Source organism: Camelina sativa, chromosome 12 (assembly GCF_000633955.1).
Source record: "Camelina sativa cultivar DH55 chromosome 12, Cs, whole genome shotgun sequence".
In the NCBI taxonomy this organism is placed as follows: domain Eukaryota; kingdom Viridiplantae; phylum Streptophyta; class Magnoliopsida; order Brassicales; family Brassicaceae; genus Camelina; species Camelina sativa.
In genome coordinates this window covers 7982299-8003890 of record NC_025696.1, presented here as the reverse complement: position 1 = coordinate 8003890, position 21592 = coordinate 7982299, and the positions used below count along the sequence as shown (strand labels likewise).

General features: G+C 37.1%; 6 protein-coding genes across 8 annotated transcripts in view; 5 read left to right on the top strand and 1 right to left on the bottom strand.

The window, feature by feature from the left end:
* The window catches only part of LOC104730818 (ABC transporter B family member 2), a 10346-nt gene extending 9339 nt beyond the window's left edge, over window positions 1–1007 (top strand). Inside the window, exons 12-14 of the mRNA XM_019234022.1 lie at window positions 9–70; window positions 210–550; window positions 638–1007. Of these exons, the coding sequence (XP_019089567.1) occupies window positions 9–70; window positions 210–550; window positions 638–841 (607 nt within the window). The 3' untranslated portion in view covers window positions 842–1007. The remainder of the gene's footprint in view (window positions 1–8; window positions 71–209; window positions 551–637) is intronic.
* On the top strand, window positions 1489–7111 carry LOC104730817 (phosphatidylserine decarboxylase proenzyme 3). The gene is made up of 21 exons (XM_010450041.2): window positions 1489–1858; window positions 2001–2080; window positions 2183–2207; window positions 2295–2354; window positions 2448–2516; window positions 2816–2905; window positions 2991–3041; window positions 3352–3435; window positions 3631–3722; window positions 3823–3975; window positions 4069–4153; window positions 4398–4509; window positions 4658–4758; window positions 5139–5186; window positions 5419–5565; window positions 5717–5812; window positions 5911–5985; window positions 6081–6173; window positions 6366–6452; window positions 6533–6583; window positions 6804–7111. Exons 1-21 carry the CDS (start codon window positions 1676–1678, stop codon window positions 6927–6929), a joined length of 1908 nt encoding a protein of 635 aa, XP_010448343.1. The 5' UTR covers window positions 1489–1675; the 3' UTR covers window positions 6930–7111.
* Window positions 7214–9208, top strand: LOC104730816 (peroxidase 43). The gene is made up of 4 exons (XM_010450040.2): window positions 7214–7525; window positions 7605–7787; window positions 7874–8036; window positions 8726–9208. The coding sequence occupies exons 1-4, from the start codon at window positions 7313–7315 to the stop codon at window positions 9145–9147; spliced, it is 981 nt and encodes a 326-aa protein (XP_010448342.1). The 5' UTR covers window positions 7214–7312; the 3' UTR covers window positions 9148–9208.
* On the bottom strand, window positions 10448–12715 carry LOC104730815 (protein CHLOROPLAST IMPORT APPARATUS 2-like). The gene is made up of 3 exons (XM_010450039.2): window positions 11385–12715; window positions 10899–11051; window positions 10448–10760 (listed from the first exon to the last, which is right to left on the bottom strand). The coding sequence occupies exons 1-3, from the start codon at window positions 12345–12347 to the stop codon at window positions 10707–10709; spliced, it is 1170 nt and encodes a 389-aa protein (XP_010448341.1). The 5' UTR covers window positions 12348–12715; the 3' UTR covers window positions 10448–10706.
* Window positions 15973–19290, top strand: LOC104717654 (RNA-binding KH domain-containing protein PEPPER). 3 transcript variants are annotated; one of them, XM_010450037.2, is made up of 7 exons: window positions 15973–16377; window positions 16522–16777; window positions 16935–17083; window positions 17187–17320; window positions 18209–18332; window positions 18482–18673; window positions 18782–19290. In XM_010450037.2, the coding sequence occupies exons 1-7, from the start codon at window positions 16027–16029 to the stop codon at window positions 19031–19033; spliced, it is 1458 nt and encodes a 485-aa protein (XP_010448339.1). In that variant the 5' UTR covers window positions 15973–16026; the 3' UTR covers window positions 19034–19290. The 3 variants fall into 3 exon arrangements, with proteins under 3 accessions (XP_010448339.1, XP_010448340.1, XP_019089787.1); XM_010450038.2 differs by having other exon boundaries at window positions 17187–17378; window positions 18267–18332; XM_019234242.1 differs by lacking the exons at window positions 18209–18332; window positions 18482–18673; window positions 18782–19290 and adding exons at window positions 17594–17785; window positions 17894–18201 and having other exon boundaries at window positions 15974–16377; window positions 17187–17444.
* Window positions 20013–21374, top strand: LOC104730813 (peroxidase 44-like). Its single transcript, XM_010450035.2, has 2 exons — window positions 20013–20261; window positions 20368–21374. Exons 1-2 carry the CDS (start codon window positions 20061–20063, stop codon window positions 21103–21105), a joined length of 939 nt encoding a protein of 312 aa, XP_010448337.1. The 5' UTR covers window positions 20013–20060; the 3' UTR covers window positions 21106–21374.

Here is a 21592-nt window from a genome sequence, read left to right as displayed (position 1 = left end):
GGTAAAAGTTCTGTCATTTCACTCATTCTCCGGTTCTATGATCCGATTGCCGGAAAAGTCATGATAGAGGGTGAGTGCATTTGACTTAGAACTCTGTTTACAAAATTTCTTGGGTTTCAAGATATCTCTGAGCACCAAGGTTTCTTGCATCAAAAGAAAGTCTTTGCTTAGCTGAATAAGCTGTTTTTTTTTTCTAATCCCAATTTCAGGAAAAGACATCAGGAAACTAGATTTGAAAGCACTGAGGAAACATATTGGTCTAGTTCAACAAGAACCTGCACTTTTCGCCACAACAATCTACGAGAACATTTTGTATGGAAACGAAGGAGCATCTCAATCTGAAGTCATCGAATCAGCTATGCTCGCAAACGCTCACAGCTTCATCACTTCTCTCCCGGAAGGTTACTCTACCAAAGTTGGTGAACGTGGTGTTCAGATGTCAGGCGGTCAGCGACAAAGGATTGCTATCGCTAGAGCTATCCTCAAGAATCCAGCGATTCTATTACTTGACGAAGCCACAAGCGCTTTGGACGTTGAATCTGAGCGTGTGGTAAGTTTCTTTACCATTAGACATTTCTAGACTTTTATTCCACATATACTCATGAGTTTACAACGAATGAATAAATATGATTAACAGGTACAACAAGCATTGGATCGGTTAATGACAAACCGGACAACGGTGGTGGTTGCTCACCGGCTATCGACAATCAAGAACGCTGACACAATAAGTGTATTACATGGAGGTAAGATCGTAGAGCAAGGCAGCCACCGTAAACTCGTTCTGAACAAGACTGGTCCATATTTTAAACTCATCAGTCTTCAGCAGCAGCAACAACCTTAAGTACACTATACTTCACTTATTTAAAAACTCTTAATCCTTTCTTTTTTTTGTGAAAAATATTGGGCATATATATTCTCATTCAATGTGATTATATATTTATATCAACCATCTTGATTTAACGTTGGGGATTTTACATGCGACTATAGAAAAGTTATGAAACCCAAAATAGGAGAATGTTATAAAAGATCACTATGTATTTTCAAAAGTGTAAAACCTTCCAACCAAAATTTTACAACGCAAAAACTTGGAAGTTACAAACGACGTCCCTACCAATTATCACATGTATTTGGGATTTAGCTATTATTGACCAATGTCTTTATCATCAAAAACGTTTCACTGCGACATTCTCCAAAGCATAATAGATCAACAAAAGGACAAGTTTGATCATTGAAAGGATTGGGGACTCAGGAATCTCCAGAGTTCATGTCCCTACAAAATGACAATCCCCTTTTCAACAAAGCAGCCATCGCCCACCACAAATAAGGCCAAGTCAAATTAATATTTAACTATTTCACCAAGTTGAAGTTTCTAATTACAATTTTTTTAAAAATAAAATGTTTCATAAATCGTTTATTACAAAAATGAAAAGCGAATAATAACAATTAATTAAAAAGATACAGACGAAAAAAGGTATTAAAAAAAAGTTTGGAAACGTTCCTAAAGTATTTACACGGTGTGATAATTCATCTCCACCTTCTCCGGTTTAAAGATTTTTTTTTTTTTTTGTAAGCAAATAAAAGGACTCCGGTCACTGCCGCTCACTGACTTCGTCTTCCTCCATCATCTCCGATCCGTAAGCGCGTGAGAGAGCTAAAGAGAGAGACCGAGAGAACCATGGGAAACGGAAACTCAACGGAGACGAAGGAATCGCGCCGATCGAAGATGCGACAGAAGATTAAGAACTTTCGCAGCCGCCGTCTTCGTCGTCCAGGATCCGGAAGCGTATCCGGATTAGTCAGTCAGAGATCTGTGAGCGCTGAGGATTTCGCCGGCATTGCTCTTCTCACTCTCATCGGCGTACGACTTTACTTTTCTCCCCTTCCTTTTTTTGATTTTTTTTTGATTTTTTGTTGTTCTTGTCAACGTTCACTGCGTATTTCGATTACGATATAGTCATGTGTTCTCTTCGTTTTCGCTCTTTTTGGTATCTTCTCTTTAGGCGGAGATGAAGTTCAAGGACAAGTGGCTCGCCTGTGTTTCCTTCGGGGAACAAACATTCCGTTCCGGAATTTCAGATTCGTATGTTCCCAAACAACTCTTCCCATTCGATTTTTGAAACTCTTCTCGTAATTTATTTTTAATCTTGTACTTAACACCGTCTTGTTTCTGATGATTTTGCAGTACGGATAAGCCGATTTGGAACTCAGTAAGAGAACTCTCGATTACTGTATTTTTTGTTTACAGCCTTGTGAGAATAGTTGGGGTTAATCAGTTTTGAGTTTTATGTATATAGGAGAAGAAGCTCCTCATGGAGAAAAATGGACCAAGTCTGGCTAGAATTTCAGTATTTGAGGTGTGAAGTGATATCAGAGTTTACTTTATTCTTTCTAGATTTGTCTTTTTAGCTATTTGATCAGTTGAGATGATTTCCTTTTTCTTGATGCAGACCAATAGGCTCTTGAAGAACAATATCGTTGGTTATTGTGAGCTTGATCTACTTGAATTTGTAGTGCAGGTCAGAATTTAAAGTTTGTTGCTGTTTAAGTTCTTCTACTGTTTTTCTTTTCAATAATTGTTCATTCTTTCCTCGGGCTTAAGCTCGACTAGTGTAAGTATCAGCAAGTTGCTTTCTATCACTTGTCTTCCGTTGATTCTAGGGAATCTGCGACGATTTGGCTGATAATAGTCAGTGCATTAATTAGACATTGCATTGTCGTCAATGATAAATCAGTTAGAACATTGTTTGTTGACATATTTGTTGTGCTTCTCTGTTGACATATTTGTTCTGCTTCTCTTTTATACAATGTGATATAGGAACCTGACTCTACTTGCAAGTCATTTGACCTGTTAGATCCGGCTTCATCTAATGTTGTTGGCACCATGTTCATTTCATGCTCCGTTGAGGTATGCAATATGTTGAAATTTAATCAGTACATTAACGAATGCAGTGTGAATGGTTTTGTGATTTTTGGTTGCTTAACACTCTCAGGATCCTGTTGAAACTGAGACATGCTTCGCGAAGCGTATTTTGTCCATAGTGGTATGTTTTACTTAATTTTCACTCTGTCTATTCTGGTCTTGTGAAGTTTTGTGATGATATCCTTTTAGCATGGTACAATTTTAGTTTTTCTGAATATCCAATGATTGATTATAAAGACGTTTTTAACCAGATTTCCTTTTGTTCATTTTTTTTATTGTACTATCTATTTTGGTATGAAACTTCTTTCAATTAAGAAGCCTTGAGCTACCTTATTCTTTTCAGTGGCTTGTTAAGCAGTTTCTTTTCTAAGTAACATTATGCATCATGTAGCCTTTATAATTGATTGTTGGAGTTCTTCATCTAAGCGCAGGACTATGACGAAGATGGAACACTCTCATTCTCAGAGTTCTCGGATCTGATGAATGCTTTTGGGAATGTAGTGGCTGCTGACAAGGTTTGACAGTCAGCAACTTTGTCAATTCTATATGTTGTGCGTGCTTATGCATATGTATCTGTTTCCGAGTGTGGACTTAGCCTTTGAAATTTCAAGTACCAGAAAGTTTTTGTCCTTGGCATTTTAATATAGATGATGTTAGATTGCTGCATTTTTCTGAGGGAACTTTTGATGTTTTCACTGACTTGTTACCAGAAAGAGGAGTTGTTCAAAGCTGCTGACCTGAATGGAGATGGTTCTGTTACAATTGATGAGTTGGCTGCACTTCTCGCCGTTCAACAGGAACAGTAATAACAATATATGCATTGCCTATGTTAAGAAATTTTGTTTATACGTACGGATTTTATACATCCTTGAACCCCAGTAATTTGTATGCATCTATTGCAGGGAGCCAATTATAAATAGTTGTCCGGTTTGTGGTGAGGCTCTTCAACTTGACAAGCTCAATGCAATGATCCATATGACTCTCTGTTTTGACGAAGGAACTGGTAATCAAACGATGACTGGAGGGTTCTTGACTGATAGGCAGGCTTCATATGGGTTAGAATTCTCACAGTTTTTGTAGCTTCTAAACATACATTCTAAGTAATTTATATATTTTTCGCTTGATCAAACAATTTAACGTTTCTTCAGATGGATGTTCAAACTAAGTGAATGGACTCATTTATCGACTTATGATGTTGGCTTGAATACTGGTTCGAGTGCTTCACATATCGTGGTATCTTTCCTTTTTACCTCTTTTGTTTATGTCATAATAAACATTTAATATGGAGGCTGATTCTCACGGTTGTTTGGTTTTTTATTTTCTTAAAATCCTGTTAACTTCAGCATATCCTGGCTTGAGGGGAACCTATTGCTTTTTTTTTTTTTGCATTCCTCATTTTTTGTGGTTTTCGTTTGAGTATCTTCTAATGGCTCATGCAAATCCACTTAAAGTATACTTTAATTGATTTTTGGTTTAGGTGATTGATCGGAAGACTAAGAGGCTTGTGGAAGAGTTGATTGATTCAAAGATTGTTATGTCGATGAGAGCTATTTACCAGTCAAAAATTGGACTACGCCTTATGGACCAAGGTAACCACTACTTCTGTACACCTGGCTATAGTGCCTTTGTGATCAATATTTGTTGTTATTTACGCTTGCTTTGATCCCTCGAGATACACATTCTTGTCATTGTACAAAGCAAATAAGTTTTCCTTCTGGATTGATCTCCGTGATGCAGGAGCAAAAGAGATTTTGCAGAACCTTTCTGAAAAGCAGGGGAAGAAAATGAACACTGTTGAATCTGCTCAAAATATACCCAGCTTTCTCGAGTTTTTCAAGGTGTGAATTCTTTTTTTTTTTGTTAAGTTATTATGTGTCAAATGGCTGTTAAATTTAAGCCTGACACAATTTGGCTTGGGTTCGAGTTTAGCAATACTTGTTTGAAATGTGATATTGATATAGTGCTATGCGGCACAAAATATCTTATTAAAAACTTAGATGAATATTAACGGAATTCGATATTACTATTGGGAATCGAAACACCATGTGAAATCCTCTGACAGAGATCAGTCGACAGTCCTCTCTTATGCTTTATATATAAGTGTATAACAGTGACTAGGTTGAAATTGCTTCCCTAGATATCTTAGGTTTTAAACTGCATCGCCCTCCTTTTGTAAGTTTACATGAAGGCCGAAAATTGAACCATTTGTTTGTTGCAGGATCAAATAAACATGGCCGAAGTCAAGTATCCTCTGGACCATTTTAAGGTATGCAAAGGCAATAATTGACAATATGACTTTATACAAAAAGTTAAAAACATATTAGTTTGTGGCTAGCTATTAAGAATGCAAGTGATAATGAGCTAAATCTAAGCGTCTAAGCAAAATCCTTTGCAGTCTATATCGAGAAGGGAAAAAAACCCTTTAGAATTTGGTTAACTGTAAAGCTTGTGTAGTTTTAATGGATTTGAAAGATGGTCATCACTCATCTCACTTGCAGACGTTCAATGAATTCTTCATACGGGAGTTAAAGCCTGGTGCAAGACCAATTGCTTGCATGGATCAGGATGATGTTGCTGTATCTGCTGCTGATTGTCGATTAATGGCGTTTCAGTCGGTGGATGATAGCACACGGTTCTGGATCAAGGTAAACCGGCCTCTAGAGTAGCTATAGTAATTCTGCAAGCTAGGCATCACTAAAATTGAATAAATCTTAACATAAGTGATGCAGCTAGTAACTTGCAACACCTCCTAAATGTTACTATTCTAAAAATTTCAACGGATTTCGATATTGTTAGGGCCGGAAGTTCTCAATTAAAGGTCTCCTTGGGAAGGATGTGAATTCGGATGCTTTCCTTGATGGATCTTTGGTGATATTCCGATTGGCTCCACAGGTACGACAAGATTGCATGCTTCATGTCTTTCGATCAAAAGCTAAAAAATCACAGTCGTTTTTATTACCTCACTTTATGCATATATTGATCTGTTACAGGACTATCATCGTTTTCATTCCCCTGTCACTGGTGTCATTGAAAAGTTTGTCAATGTTTCTGGAAGCTTATATACAGTATGTACTCATCCATCTGCCTTTTACATTGAAGAGTTTCATTCTTCTCTTCTGGATGTTCTTATTGGAGATACTTTCGTATCCTTGCTTCTCAGGTTAATCCAATTGCAGTCAATAGCAAGTACTGTAATGTGTTCACTGAGAATAAACGGACCATCGTAATTATATCAACAGAAGAGTTTGGAAAGGTTTGTCATCTCATCGTATAATATAATACACTAACCTAACCTTTTTCCTGGGTCTGCCGATGCAAATTATATCTCAGTTGTCTCTTGTGCTTAATGCTATGAACTCAAATCAATGCTGTAATTTATAAACAAAGCTGTATAATGAAATCTGATCTTGTCACAGAACTTGACCCTGGCCTATGTCTGTAACAGGTCGCATTTGTTGCAATTGGAGCAACAATGGTTGGAAGCATCGCCTTTGTTAGAAAAGAGGGAGACCATGTGAAGAAAGGGGATGAGGTAAGCAATTCTGAACCTTTTTTTTCTAATTGAAAATAGGTCATAGTTTTGCCACTAATTTAACCTTTTTCTTTTTCCAGCTTGGTTACTTTTCCTTTGGTGGAAGCACCGTTATATGTGTCTTTGAAAAGGTTAGCTTCTAAACCCTTACCACCCATAAAAATACTTTATGCCTAATCTCTTCTAAGCTCCAATAGCCGAAAAATTGAATTATATACTTCCACTACCCTCGAATTTTTGTTTCTTGATTTGAAAATCTTGTGATTATATATCATTGATTTTCATAATACCGTCTCATGATGAGTGCTTGCATCTGCATCAACCTGACCTTTCACCTGACACGTATTGCAGGACTCAATTAAGATTGATGAGGATCTCTTAGCTAACAGCGCTAGGTCCTTGGAGACATTAGTTACTGTTGGAATGCAACTGGGTGTTTCCTTTCCAAAGCTTGAAAACTGTGTTATTGAACCCTGAACTGCTTCAAACTATGTGAGTTAGTACGAAACGACGAATATTTGGTTTGGTTTGATTTTATTTAGTTACTCTTTTCCATCAAGAACTTAATTCCTCAGTTTGATACACAATGACGTTGCTCTGTATATATAACACCAGTATTTCCGGGGTACCGATACTTGTCAATATTTACTGTTTCGGTTTTTGTTGAGTGTTTTGGCTAGATGACACTTTTACATGCAATGATGCAGATATGGTTAAACACATGTCCTTCTTTTATAGCTATCTTAATGAAGAGACTTTGTCTGTATAACTCTCTCTCTATTCTTTTTTTACCTCTCTATCTCTGTCTCTCTCCCTCTCCCTCTCTCATTCTCTGCTGAGTTGATCTTACTAAAGCACAAATGGCGTGGACAAAGGCTAAGATGAGTCTAGCTTTGTCTTTGCTTACGGTTTTCCTCCGTGTCTCTCTTGCTAATCTCAAAGTCGGGTTTTACTCCAATACATGCCCTCAAGCTGAGTCAATCATTAGGAGAGTTGTCTCCGGAGCTGCTCTTTCCGACCCTAACCTCCCAGCCATACTTCTACGGCTCCATTTCCATGACTGCTTTGTTGAGGTACAATGCACTTTTCTCCTCTTTGTGCTTTCTACTATTGCTGTTATGCTTATACTGTAGTTTTAATCACACATTTCAGGGATGTGATGGCTCGATCCTCGTGAACAACGGAGCAATCTCTGAAAAGAATGCATTTGGGCATGAAGGCGTTAGAGGATTTGAGATAGTAGAAGCCGCCAAAGCCGAGCTTGAAAGTGCATGCCCCGGTGTTGTCTCCTGCTCAGACATTGTTGCCTTGGCTGCACGTGATGCCATATCTTTGGTAAAAAATAAATTTGAGATAAAAGAAGAAAACCTTTCGATCTTGCTCTATTTTCTTCTCCGTTGTGATAAATTTGTATAATACAGGCAAATGGACCAGCGTATGAGGTGCCAACTGGACGGAGAGACGGCCGTGTTTCCAACATGTCGCTGGCTAAGGACATGCCTGAGATCAGTGACTCGATTCAGATACTTAAGGCAAAGTTCATGCAGAAAGGACTCAACGCCAAAGAGCTCGTGCTTCTCAGTGGTATGTGTCTTTTCTCCTTTGTCTTTCTCTCTCATTCATGTTTGTTTGGTGGTTTGGGAATATCTCGAGGTTTTTGGTTCGAAGTTCAAGTTATATGATTTTCATTTCCTGAACCCGTGATGTGTTTCGCATGTTTCGTCCGTTTCCTCTTCTCTTCGTGTGTTAGTGTCACGTGCTTCCGTCCGTTACCAAATTCTGGTTGACCAATAAAAAAAACATTTTTGATTTTTTTCAAGCCTAAGCCAACAGTGTTTTTTTTCCTCAGAAAAAAAGTTCTCGCAAGCCTTTTTTTTTTTCAACTTTAGGCTCTTTTGCATGAATTTGTATTTTATTTCAACTACAAAATTGAGTGTGTTCTATAAGGAAGATGTATTTTTATTTTCTGTCATGTAAAATCGGGCATGGCCCAGAAATGTCATCATTCACACAAAAATAGGCCTGTTATAGGATCGGCGTTTAATCGGACCAAACGTCATAAATATCTATCGGGTCATTCTTTAGAGTAGACTTTAGTGTTAGATCATCAACGTGCACGTGTGACCAACAAACATAAGAAACTATCAACATGCACGAGTCTTAATATACGGTAGTGAACGAAAGTGTTTCAGCTTTATAAGAAATCAAAAGATCTAAAACTGAGCGGTCCATTTTTGGTTCAATCCAATAATTTTTTTTCTCAACCGTATCAGCTGCTCACACTATCGGAACAACGGCCTGCTTCTTCATGACCAAACGCCTCTACGATTTCTTACCCGGTGGGCAACCTGATCCGACCATCAATCCGGTATTCCTACCCGAATTAACCACTCGATGCCCACAAAATGGTGACGTAAACGTCCGGGTACCAATGGACCGGATCAGTGAACGTCTATTCGATAAGCAGATTCTGCAAAACATAAAGGATGGATTCGCTGTGCTTCAGACTGATGCAGGTCTTTACGAGGATGTAACGACTCGACGGGTTGTGGATTCCTATCTTGGGATGCTAAATCCGTTCTTCGGGGCAACGTTCGAGTCCGATTTTGTAAAGGCAATAATAAAGATGGGGAAGATTGGTGTGAAGACTGGTTCTAAAGGAGAGATTCGACAGGTTTGCTCGGCCTTTAATTGAGAGAGTAAGCAATGAAATTGAAACTGTTGAATTTCTTATACTCAAAAAAAATGTTTTGATCTTTGACTCCAAAATATATTTAGGCAAAAAATGCTTAAAACAAAAATAATATTAATGCATGGTACATTACATTAAATGGGAGACAACATAATGGAAAGAAAAAATGGCAAATATAAAGAGGATGAAAAAATAAACTGTAAAGAGAATTTGTATACTATTAAAAAGGATATTGAGTAATACGTTAAACTATTGTGCATAGCAACATATTTCCACTAATATAAATCATCGCATCCAGGCGCTAGTAGTGTGCATATGATGAATTCTTAATCTCATCACTAGTGTCGTGTTTAGGTTTCCTATACTCTTCGGACGAATTAAAAAAAATGGTATATATACTAAATAGTTAATGATATGTATTTTTAATTTTTTATATATGAGTATAATAAAATCATCTATATATATAAATTATTTGATTATTTGATACATTGAGTATAGTTTACATTAAATTCTATATAAATATAAATTGTAGGTGTGATTGTTTATATATAACAGCAAATTAGTTATGTGTTCTTTGACCCAAAAAAAAAAGTAATGTTTTGGTTCTTTGAAATGTTGAGTAAAAAATAAGAAAACATATGTAAAATATGAACAAAACATAAGTAATATATTTTTACGTATGTGTTTTTATAACACATAAAATAGATTCTCAGATATCATACCATCTATTTTTTTTAATTATCGCATTAGCATTTTGTTAGTTCACTAAAAATATCCTTTCATATAAAATTATAATACAAATTCTCAACTTTCATGTAGTTTTTCATTTTAATTTCAAATATCTAATACATTATATAATACTCTATTAATACAAATAAAAATTAAGAATACTCTATTAATTCCTATTTTAAAAGTCCTATTAATTCCTTATTCCACTCTTGCTTCTCTCATTCCACTCTCTCCGAACAAATCTATCTCACCCAACCGCGTCTGTCCCCAAAACACATCATTAATTCATCTTACATCAAATATTCATATTCACTCAGTAACTTAACTACTAGCTACTTCATACTTGGAAACATAATTTTTTCAGCTTCATCTTTTTAGATAATCTTAGCTAATGTAGATTGGCTAACGATTGGTTACCAAAACATTTTATAAAAAAGTACTCTATTGAAATACCATGGACTTTTAAAATAGAGTATTAATAAGAAGAATTAATAACAAAAAAAAATATCATCAATTTTTAAAATAAAAAGAGTAAACATATTTTCAAACTAAATAGGTGGCACGGCACTGCTCATCATGCAATTAAATTCTACCAAAAGACAAACTAAAGTTGAACGTATTCATTCTCAATTTTTACTGTTTCGAATCAACTAATTTCTTCCCCATTCCCTTATGACAAAAAAAAGAAACAAGAGGGGCTAGTTGAAAAAAAAGAACAAAAAATGGGGAGGGCGAATTTGCAAAGTCTGCAAAAAACAAAGCAACTAAACATGAATAGAGAGACACAAAACAAAACGAGAATCAAAGAGCTCAAGTTCTTTAGGCTCTTATTCTTATACTCGTATCCCGCTTAAATTCCTTGCGTTGGGCCTTGTCACAAATCTTCCCTGTCAGATAAATAAACCACAATATTATAATGACAATCCTTAGCTCAAATCAAATGTATCAGTACATTATATAGTTTCATTCTACATATATAAGTTTTCAATTTTTACATTTCAAGACAATATAATATAGAAATATACCTTCATACGTGGGCGCTGATCGGCGTTGAGTTTGCGAACTTGATATCGGATTTTTTTGGAGAAGAGTCGAATCCTCCTCTTTTCTTTATACCTTAACACACTTGCTTCTCTCATTCCACTTTCTCCGAACAAATCTATCTCACCTAACCGTGCCTGTCCCCAAAACACACATCATTCAACTTACATCATATTCACTCAGTAACTTGATAAACAACTACATACTTCCTACTTGGAAACATAATTTTTTCAACTTCATCTTTTTAGATAATCTTAGCTAATGTAGATTGGCTAACGATTGGTTACCAAAACATATATAAAAAAAAAAAAGTTGAAAAGACAAAACTCTTTTGAGATGCAAAATTTGAGTGCCATGTGGCATGGTTTAAGAGGATTTAGGAGATTCCGAAATAAGAATTAATATAGACTAATTTTAAAAAGTTAATTTAAGCGGCGAGAAAGAGAGATTAAAGAATTGAAGTAACGTACATGTAGGTCGATTCCTGCGGCGTCTGAACCGAGAAACTCGTCGGAGAAGGGCGACTCCTTACCCGACCAAGCCTCTAAAACCCCATCGTAGTCGAGCTTCAACAACGGACTCACTCTCTGTTCCAGATTTGGCAACGGATCTTCGGAGCTCTCCGCCGCCGGAGTCACCTTCTTCTTCTTCTTCTTCTTCTTCTTCTTTTTTTTGTCTCCCTCCGCCGTCGTAACAATGGTCTTACTCTTGCTACTCTCAACGACACCATCATCAGCTGCGGCGGCGGCGGCGGTGGTCTGAATTCTCGGCGAGATCTGATCAAATTCCACAGTGGGAAATTTGCACCAGTTCTCGTCGTCGTCGTGTTCCCTCAGAGAACTCCTCAAACCGAGCCCTAATCGAAACCTTCCATTCCAAGCATTCTTCATAATTTCCTCTAATCGACCTATTCTGTAGCAATTCTCTACTTGGTTGGATTCAATACTCCCCATAAAGCTATCTATCCCTTCTTCAACCTCCTCATCAAGAATCGATTCCGTGCCGAAGTCATCGAAAATCCCAAACCCATTCACCTCTGACTCGTCATTGAAACTGACATCTTTACGCTCCAAGAAGTGTTCTGCTTTCGTTGGAACCGTGGGGTTGAACAGAAACTCAGACTCTTCGATGGATTCGTACGGAAGAAGCAACTGAGAAGCTTCGTCGTAATCACTGAGAGGAGATTTAGTGGAGCCGAACGTATGAGTTTTTGATTTCTTGGAAGAGAAGACGTTTGGGTAAGCGGTGGAGAGAAGAGCGGCAGCTTCGTCGTATGTTTGGTTAGGACGTTTCCGTGGAGTTCGTGGCCTTCTCGTGGAGATCAAGAACGGAGGAGAGTTTGACTCGGAGATTGTAGATGACGGTGAAGGAGTGTTGTGTGACGGTGGAGATTTTACCATGTAAGCGGCGGGGCCGCTTAGACAAGACGACATCACTCTAGTTTTGGAAGACACTGTTAAGTTCTTTTCTTTATAAAGAATAGTGTAAATTAAATTCAAGAAACGTTTCTGATTTCTGAGTATCGTACGAAATCTACTGTTAAACCCTAAACCCTTCGGACAAAATCTTGTTTACTAAATATAGCAAAAAGGGTCAAAAGAAAAAGAAAACAAAATTTATGTCTACTATAAAAGGAAAGCCTACAAAAAACCTAAGAAGATTTGAGATTAATGAGAGACAGAGAAAGAGGTCATGGATGTAAAAATTCCACAAGGAGAGAAGAGAGAGAGAGAGAGAGACAGAGAGAGGGGCAGAGATTCTGAGATTGGATTGGGAGTCACAAGATTGGTGTAAGAAAAGAGAGAATAGACCCGTTGGGGGTTTTCCAAAGTTATATATAGTCAAAATAAATTGAGGCTCTGTTTTGATTTGATTTGTGATAAATCATCACTTTGTTGATGCGAAAACAGAGAGGTAAAAAAGTGAAAAAAAAATAGAGTGAAAAAGTGAGAGAGTATAGAGCTACACTTGTAGAAAGCGAATGAATATTTGTGAATTTTGAATCATGTTTGTAGAAACGCTAAGTGAAAATTTAGTTTTCATTCATTTAGGTATTTAAAAATGCATGAATAAATTAGGTTAATTTTTGTTCTTCTCGGATGTTTTCGTAGGATAAGTAATTACGTTAATTTATTACTGGATTTTAGACATTTCCAAATTTCGGAAACATTATAATCGACCACCTGTAAAACTTTTCGTCTGTATATGTCCGTGTATATATACAAAACTTAACATGCCACCTTATCCGTTTACGTGGCTTGATCCCATTGCATGTGTTCGATTTCTAAGATGACGTGGTGTTTTTTTACACTAGGAAACTTCAAATTGGCATTGAACTGTAAAATATGTATGGCAAATATAAGAAAATACAGACGGATTTTAGATGTATGACTAATAAGAAGTTTGCAATCAGAAACTTCAAATTGGAATGCTGCTTAACAAATTTGGAATCAGAAAATAATTTATAGTCACGTACGAATTTTAGATATATGACTAATAAGAAGTTTTTTTTAGTTTATCTCAAAGCACCGTGTATCCATATCATATGATATACTTTTCGAATAAAAAGGTTAGTGTCACACATCCCTAAGAAGTGGGAACTCAGCGATTGGACTAAAACCTTCGACCACTAAAACAAGACATATTATATAGTAGTACTAGTAGTACTGACTGATAGTCTGAAAACTTTGAAGTAACTAACGTATCTTTTCCGATTTTTAAATTGAAAATGTGGGGAGAGTAACAAAACAAAGGAGAGAAAGAGAGTCGCGTGGGTATTGGGCAGTGAGAAACGATTGGACCCATTTGGAAGTGATATGTGGCAGATGGCAATCATACGTTTGCGTCATTACGTTCAATGGGATCATTAGATTCTCTACAGTTTTTAGATCATTTCGATTGTTTGTGACTTTGTGTCATATATGAGTCTAGGATGTTACGTACTGCAATTGAACAGTACTTCCTCATACCATATCCCTGCCCTATCAATTAATCCCTATACTAATTTTTGTCTTTGTCACATACTAGATTGTTGTCTCATCAGTCTTATGTATTTAACAAGACAAGACGTAGAGATGAGATTTCTTTTTTAGCTTGAGTTAATATATATTGCCTAGCAGTCAATGAATATGTGTAGTATATACGAGGAGAACATAACTTACAAAGGAGGAAAGAAGAGATGAGATTTTATCCCATCTATAGAGAAAAGAGAGGATAAACCTGTCTGCCAACTCTGCCCACCGTCTCCAAAGTCCATCCCAGTTGTTTTTCTATTTTGGAATCTTCTTATGTTATATTACTTATTACTTTTCTTTTCTTATTACAACAACATGTGACCCTGTCTTCTTCTCCTTTCTTTTCCTCACCTTTTCTCCTTTTAATTGTAATGTTAAAACAAAAAAAATGTTTTTCAAATTGATTTCTAGGTTCTGTTCGATTTAAAAATTTGAAATTAAAGCAGAAGTTTTAAAAAATTTGAATCTAAAACAGATAACATTTTTCGAAGGAGTAGCCAACTAGCCATAAATCTACAGTACATACATGTATTGTGTCACTGTTATTTACCTTTGGATAAAAAAGAATATTAATGAGGTTTAAAGCTTATTGACGGTATATCGATGTAACCTTCTTTTTTTTTTCCTTTCTGACGTCACGGTAGATTATAGTAGATGTTATCTTTCATAGGTATTGACTGTTGAGTATAAACAGATTGTGGACATTTGTAATGATGTAATTAGTTAGAGATAAATTAAAAGAAGTGCTGCTAAAGATGTAAGAAATTGTTAGAAAGTAACGAAAAAAAAAGATTACATGTAACTGGATAACTCAATGTGATAAATGTATCAACAGTTTGTAAGTACGATGTTAAGCATAAAGCATGTGACCTTTGAGAGTCGATTAGGCCACTGTGCGTACGTACAAGATTGACCCAAATAGTTACAAACTACAAGTGAACGCTAGCTCTTTTCTTCCATACGTGTGTATCGAGGGGACCATTAATTACGGTATATACATACACATTACGTGTGTGTTTTGCCCTAAAATCCCAATTCTGCACCATGGGGACTCATTTTAGTTTCTGAGTTAAAAATGCATGTCCAATGTTCTAATTTTTGAAATATAGGAATTTTAAAAGGTTTCTGACAAAAAAAAAAAGATATATAAATCTAGAAAGCCTTTTTTTTTTTTACACCTTATCAAGAAAGAAAGTATAGGGAACCCAATGAAAAATACAAAAGTGACTCGCAGAGAGATAAAAGTATCTTCGGGACAGTAGATATTTGTTTATGTTACGTTACGTCTCTTTCTTCGCCATAGCATATTCATATTGCAGATGATGACAAGATATATTAATTATTAAGTCCTCCAAATTTACGGTAAAATGAAACAAGTACATTTATATGACAAAGAGTGCTTGTATCTTAATTTTAGTACATAAATTTTTGATGTAGATTAATAACCGTGTGACTTAAAAAAGTTAAAACCATATTCATCAGCTTAATTATATGCATTTGTTGATGGGCTGAAGGATATTGGAAAATCCAATTTAAATGAGACTGTAAACCAAGATGTGGAGCTAATAGTATTAAACAATCGATCATTGAAATATGAATTTGCATAATTGGATTTAATACGTAAGGTTCATTGGTGTGGAAGTCCAGATTTGAAGAGATCACTATTCACAAGAATACATAGAGAGAGGAAAACAAAGAAGTTTTAATTCACATGATTTATAATAATTTTTCAGCAAATTAATTAATGAAACATATGATTGTACAAATTTCTTAAGATTCTCTAATTTTCCTTTTAAAGACATGTATCTCATATACTTCTGTACTAAAGTTTCAAAGTACAAAACTTAGGTACAATTTAAAGGTTTAAGTAAGGGGAGTTGGAGGGTTATTTCATTGGTATAAAAAAATATTGCTCATGGGCTTTAGAATGAGAGTTCAAAAGTAAAACTGCTAACCGGAAGCCCAAAGTAATAGAGCCGACACGACATCGTATACCATGACAGCACCGATTGTATTATAAACAGAGAGGTTAAATCTCTCTCTCTCTCTCTCTCTTGTTCTTCGTATCTTTTTTTTTTTTTTTATTGCCGGTTGTATAATGGCCGCCGTCGCAGATTCCGTTGACAACAACGGTGCCCTAAACCTCCCTGAGAATGAAAACCTTATGCCGGCTGGAATCAGTGCCACCACATTGCTCGACCAAAACGCCGGCACCTTCCCTGAATTGAACCAGCCAAATAGCTTAGCTGTTTCCGAGACTACTGCTCCCGATTCCACGGAGGAGAGATGGCCAGGTTGGCCTGGCGATTGCGTGTTTCGTATGATCGTTCCGGTGACTAAAGTCGGAGCTATCATTGGACGCAAAGGTGACTTTATCAAGAAGATGTGTGAGGAGACTCGTGCTCGTATCAAAGTCCTTGATGGTCCTCTTACCACTCCTGATCGCATCGTTAGTATCTCTTTCAATCTCTCTTTCTAGTTTAAGCTAATTCGAATTTTGTGGAATTTTTTCTAGTTTCTATCTCTAGGGTTTCCTAATTTGCAAATTTGATTACTTTTAGGGTTTTAATGAAAAAAATATTATGTGTTTTAGGTTTTAATAACTGGTAAGGAAGAGCCAGAGGCATATATGTCACCTGCAATGGATGCAGTCTTGAGGGTGTTTAGAAGAGTTTCAGGGTTACCTGATGATAATGATGATGATGATGTTCAAAACGCTGGGAGTGTCTTCTCTTCTGTGCGTTTGTTAGTTGCATCTACTCAGGCTATTAATTTAATTGGCAAACAAGGTTCTATGATTAAATCCATTGTTGAGCACTCTGGTGCTTCTGTTCGTATTTTATCAGAAGGTATTTTCAATTTTAGCAACTATGATCTCTTTTGTTAGTTCTTCTTCAGTTTATGTCTGTCATCTTTTCCTGTTTCCTAATTCTGATAGTGTGTGCTGTATAGTTCATATGAGCATACTTGATAATGAGATGTAATCTGTACTTTCTTTTCTGCCAGAGGAAACACCGTTTTATGCTGCGCAAGATGAGAGGATAGTGGATTTGCAGGGTGAAGCTTTGAAAATCCTTAAAGCATTAGAAGCCATTGTTGGACATCTAAGGAAATTTCTAGTCGACCATACTGTTGTTCCTCTCTTCGAAAAGCAAGTAAGCTACTTGGTTAATCTGAAACGATTTGTTCCTTAGCGTTGTCTCTCCTTTCTTTTCTTTCCGAATTATGTAACTTTTGTTGTTTTTTTTTTATCTTTAGTATCTGGCTAGAGTCTCTCAAACTCGTCAGGAAGAGCCGTTAGCTGACAACAAGTCATCTCTGCATAATATTTCTTCAAATGTAATGGAGCCTGATTTCTCCCTCTTAGCACGGAGGGAACCTTCGTTCCTGGAGCGCGAGTCTCGAATGGAGTCACGTGTTCAGCCTTCGGGAGTTTCTATGTACAGTCAGGATCCTGTATTGTCCGCCAGACACTCTCCTGGTCTTGCTCGGGTTTCTGCTGCTTTTGTTACACAGGTAGATTCATCATCTCCACAAAGTGTTTAGCGGTATCACCATTCTTGCTTGTTATGATTAGTCTTCTACCTGTGGTTTTGATCATATCACATCTAAGCTGTTGTTTCAGAACTAGTAATGACGTTTCTATTATTGGTTTCATTGACTAGGTATCTCAAACGATGCAAATACCGTTCTCCTATGCGGAGGATATAATTGGTGTAGAAGGAGCTAATATAGCCTACATCCGTCGAAGAAGCGGAGCTACCATAACCATTCAAGAGAGTCCACATCCTGATCAAATCACAGTGGAAATCAAAGGCACATCTTCCCAAGTACAAACTGCTGAGCAACTAGTTCAAGTAAGAAAAAATCCATCTATGTATAATACTGTGTTAACTGGCCTTGTAATTATACGAAGATTACGCTTTCGAGCTATAAAACTGTATCTGTGGTTTACGTGCATGCAGGAGTTCATCAGCAATCACAAGGAACCAGTTTCGGTTTCAGGGGGATATGGCAGAATCGACACTGGCTATGTACCTGCATATCCTCCTCAGCTGGGCAACCGTCAAGAGCCACTCTCCAGTAGCTACCTGGGTACAGAGCCGGGGCAGTACAGACCAACAGCATACTCTCAGCTGGCAGGTCCTTCAACTTACACGCCGTCTCTCTCTGGCCAAACTGATATTGGTGGCTACAGCAATAATTATAATCTTTGAATCGTTTTCTGTGTTTTAATTCATTGCTGTTTATTAGAGAAAGGCTCATTTATAATAGAGAANGCGCGAGTCTCGAATGGAGTCACGTGTTCAGCCTTCGGGAGTTTCTATGTACAGTCAGGATCCTGTATTGTCCGCCAGACACTCTCCTGGTCTTGCTCGGGTTTCTGCTGCTTTTGTTACACAGGTAGATTCATCATCTCCACAAAGTGTTTAGCGGTATCACCATTCTTGCTTGTTATGATTAGTCTTCTACCTGTGGTTTTGATCATATCACATCTAAGCTGTTGTTTCAGAACTAGTAATGACGTTTCTATTATTGGTTTCATTGACTAGGTATCTCAAACGATGCAAATACCGTTCTCCTATGCGGAGGATATAATTGGTGTAGAAGGAGCTAATATAGCCTACATCCGTCGAAGAAGCGGAGCTACCATAACCATTCAAGAGAGTCCACATCCTGATCAAATCACAGTGGAAATCAAAGGCACATCTTCCCAAGTACAAACTGCTGAGCAACTAGTTCAAGTAAGAAAAAATCCATCTATGTATAATACTGTGTTAACTGGCCTTGTAATTATACGAAGATTACGCTTTCGAGCTATAAAACTGTATCTGTGGTTTACGTGCATGCAGGAGTTCATCAGCAATCACAAGGAACCAGTTTCGGTTTCAGGGGGATATGGCAGAATCGACGCTGGCTATGTACCTGCATATCCTCCTCAGCTGGGCAACCGTCAAGAGCCACTCTCCAGTAGCTACCTGGGTACAGAGCCGGGGCAGTACAGACCAACAGCATACTCTCAGCTGGCAGGTCCTTCAACTTACACGCCGTCTCTCTCTGGCCAAACTGATATTGGTGGCTACAGCAATAATTATAATCTTTGAATCGTTTTCTGTGTTTTAATTCATTGCTGTTTATTAGAGAAAGGCTCATTTATAATAGAGAAGGGAAAGAACAAGTTCTAGAGAGCCAATGTATGTGTAATGTAAATCTAGGTTGTGCCTGTTCTTCTTTATTTTTCTCTTTCAGAATCTCAGATCTCAGATATGTTTTACACGACGTTTCTGGTCAGTGGTCACTGTCGAATAAGAACAGTTCCATGATTTTGTTTCCTTTTCCAATTTTTTCTGTGATTGTTTGAGAGAATTTTTTTTGGTCAGCAGCAATCAGAATGACTAATTCAGTTTTTAAGAATTTATACTTTAAAAAATAATTATTAAAACTATTTTGTGTTGAAACTTTTACTTAATATATGAAGTAAGGAGTGGGGCTTTGTTTGGTCGAAGAACCTTTCTGCAAACATCTACGGGATCCACAAATGAATGTCATCTGTAAGCATCTCAGAAGTACATTTTTCTTTACATGAGAGTTTTGATTTCAATGTTTATAGATAACGGTGTCACTAGTAATCATAAGCAAAACGATTAAGGTCATACACAGGAAAGAAACAATACTTGCAGATTTTGTATATTTTCATTTTTTACAGCTTCTTGTAAAAACATGTATATCCCAAAGACAATTGCATTTTCTATAGAGAGCACTAAACAAAATGCACTTCTCAGGAATGGTACCATTTCGAAATAGACAGAATATATTGAACGCAAGCTGTTCAAAATGTATTTCAAGTTGGCCATAACCAAATCTTTGACGCGTGGAACCATTCTCTTGTCAATGAAACATTACATTATTAGTGTACAGGTACTACCTAATATATTCCTCTAACCCGTCAAATGTCAATATTTGGACCTTTACTATATGCACGTCATCTTATATTCTTATTGAAACATTCTCGTTGCAAATGTCTTGTCCCTAAAATTACATATAAATATGGTTTAAGGGTAGTTTGAACTTCATCATCAAAACTTAGAAGTAACATTCATAGGAGAGACAAGGAAGAGCTCATCACACAAGATGAGGGCAATCATAGCTTTGTTTTTCCTTTTCTGTTTTCTTGCTCCCTCTGCTTTGGCGCAGCTCCGATTTGGGTTCTACGGCCGCTCATGCCCTCGAGCAGAATCTATCGTTGCTAATGTTGTTGCCAACCGTTTCCGTCGTGACCGTTCCATTACTGCAGCATTTCTTCGTATGCAGTTTCATGATTGCTTTGTTAGGGTTCGTAAGCTTCTCCTTGTGTGTTTGTGTGTTTATATTTATCATGGAATGGTTAATATCTTATGGATGTAACATTGGACAACTAATGTTTTTAATGGTTATGTAGGGTTGTGATGCTTCCCTCTTGATCGACCCAAGACCCGGAAGGCCATCAGAGAAAAGCACCGGACCAAATGCAAGCGTGAGAGGATACGAGGTCATTGATGAAGCTAAGAGACAGCTCGAGGCTGCGTGCCCTCGAACAGTCTCATGCGCAGACATTGTAACTCTAGCCACCAGAGACTCGGTCGCATTAGCTGGTGGACCAAGGTTCTCAGTACCAACAGGAAGACGTGATGGATTAAGGTCAAGCCCCAATGACGTCAACTTGCCCGGACCAACAATACCGGTTGGCGCATCGATCCAGTTATTTGCAGCTCAAGGTATGGATGTGAACGATATGGTTACACTCATTGGTGGTGGCCACAGCGTCGGTGTTGCACATTGTAGTCTCTTCCAGGAGAGGCTTTCCGACCCTGCAATGGACCGTACATTGAATGCTAGGTTGAGAAACACATGTCGTGCCCCTAACGACCCATCAGTTTTCTTGGACCAGAGGACTCCATTTATCGTGGATAACGCAATCTATGGAGAGATCCGACGTCAAAGAGGAATCCTAAGAATTGACCAAAACTTAGGACTCGATAGATCAACCCGTGGGATTGTGTCTAGTTTTGCATCAAGCAATGCCCTCTTTAGACAGAGATTTGCCCAAGCAATGGTGAAAATGGGTACCATTAGGGTTCTTACTGGTCGTTCTGGTGAGATCAGGAGAAACTGTAGAGTCTTCAACAACAGACATTGATTCTAAACTTTTTAAAAATTACCATTATAAATTTTGGTTTTTTTTTTTTTTATCGGTTAGATAATTAACCGGAAGTTTTCGTTTTGTATTTTCCTTCAAATTCACTTGTACGTGCACTTTGGTAATATATGTGATCACTCACTCCTGTAATTCTATAGTATGTGACTGCATTTTTTAAAATGTAGTTAAACAATTTGTTTGTTGGTTTTCTAATTTGTTATTCAAATGCTTTGGAGATTTGAATTGATATTGTTAACCGAATCAAAATTCCAGAATGATTTGTTTCATTAAGATAGGTGTGTCTAAGTATCTATTTTATCACCAGTCCAATGTAGCACAAACAACGTACCGTTATATCTAAGCTACTTTCATCATATGTAATATTTATGATACTTATGCATGATCATTTCATCTCCATTTGCTAGTTTGGTTCATTCTGAATATATACAACATGTGAAACTATGAAAGAAACCAAACTATACCCAAA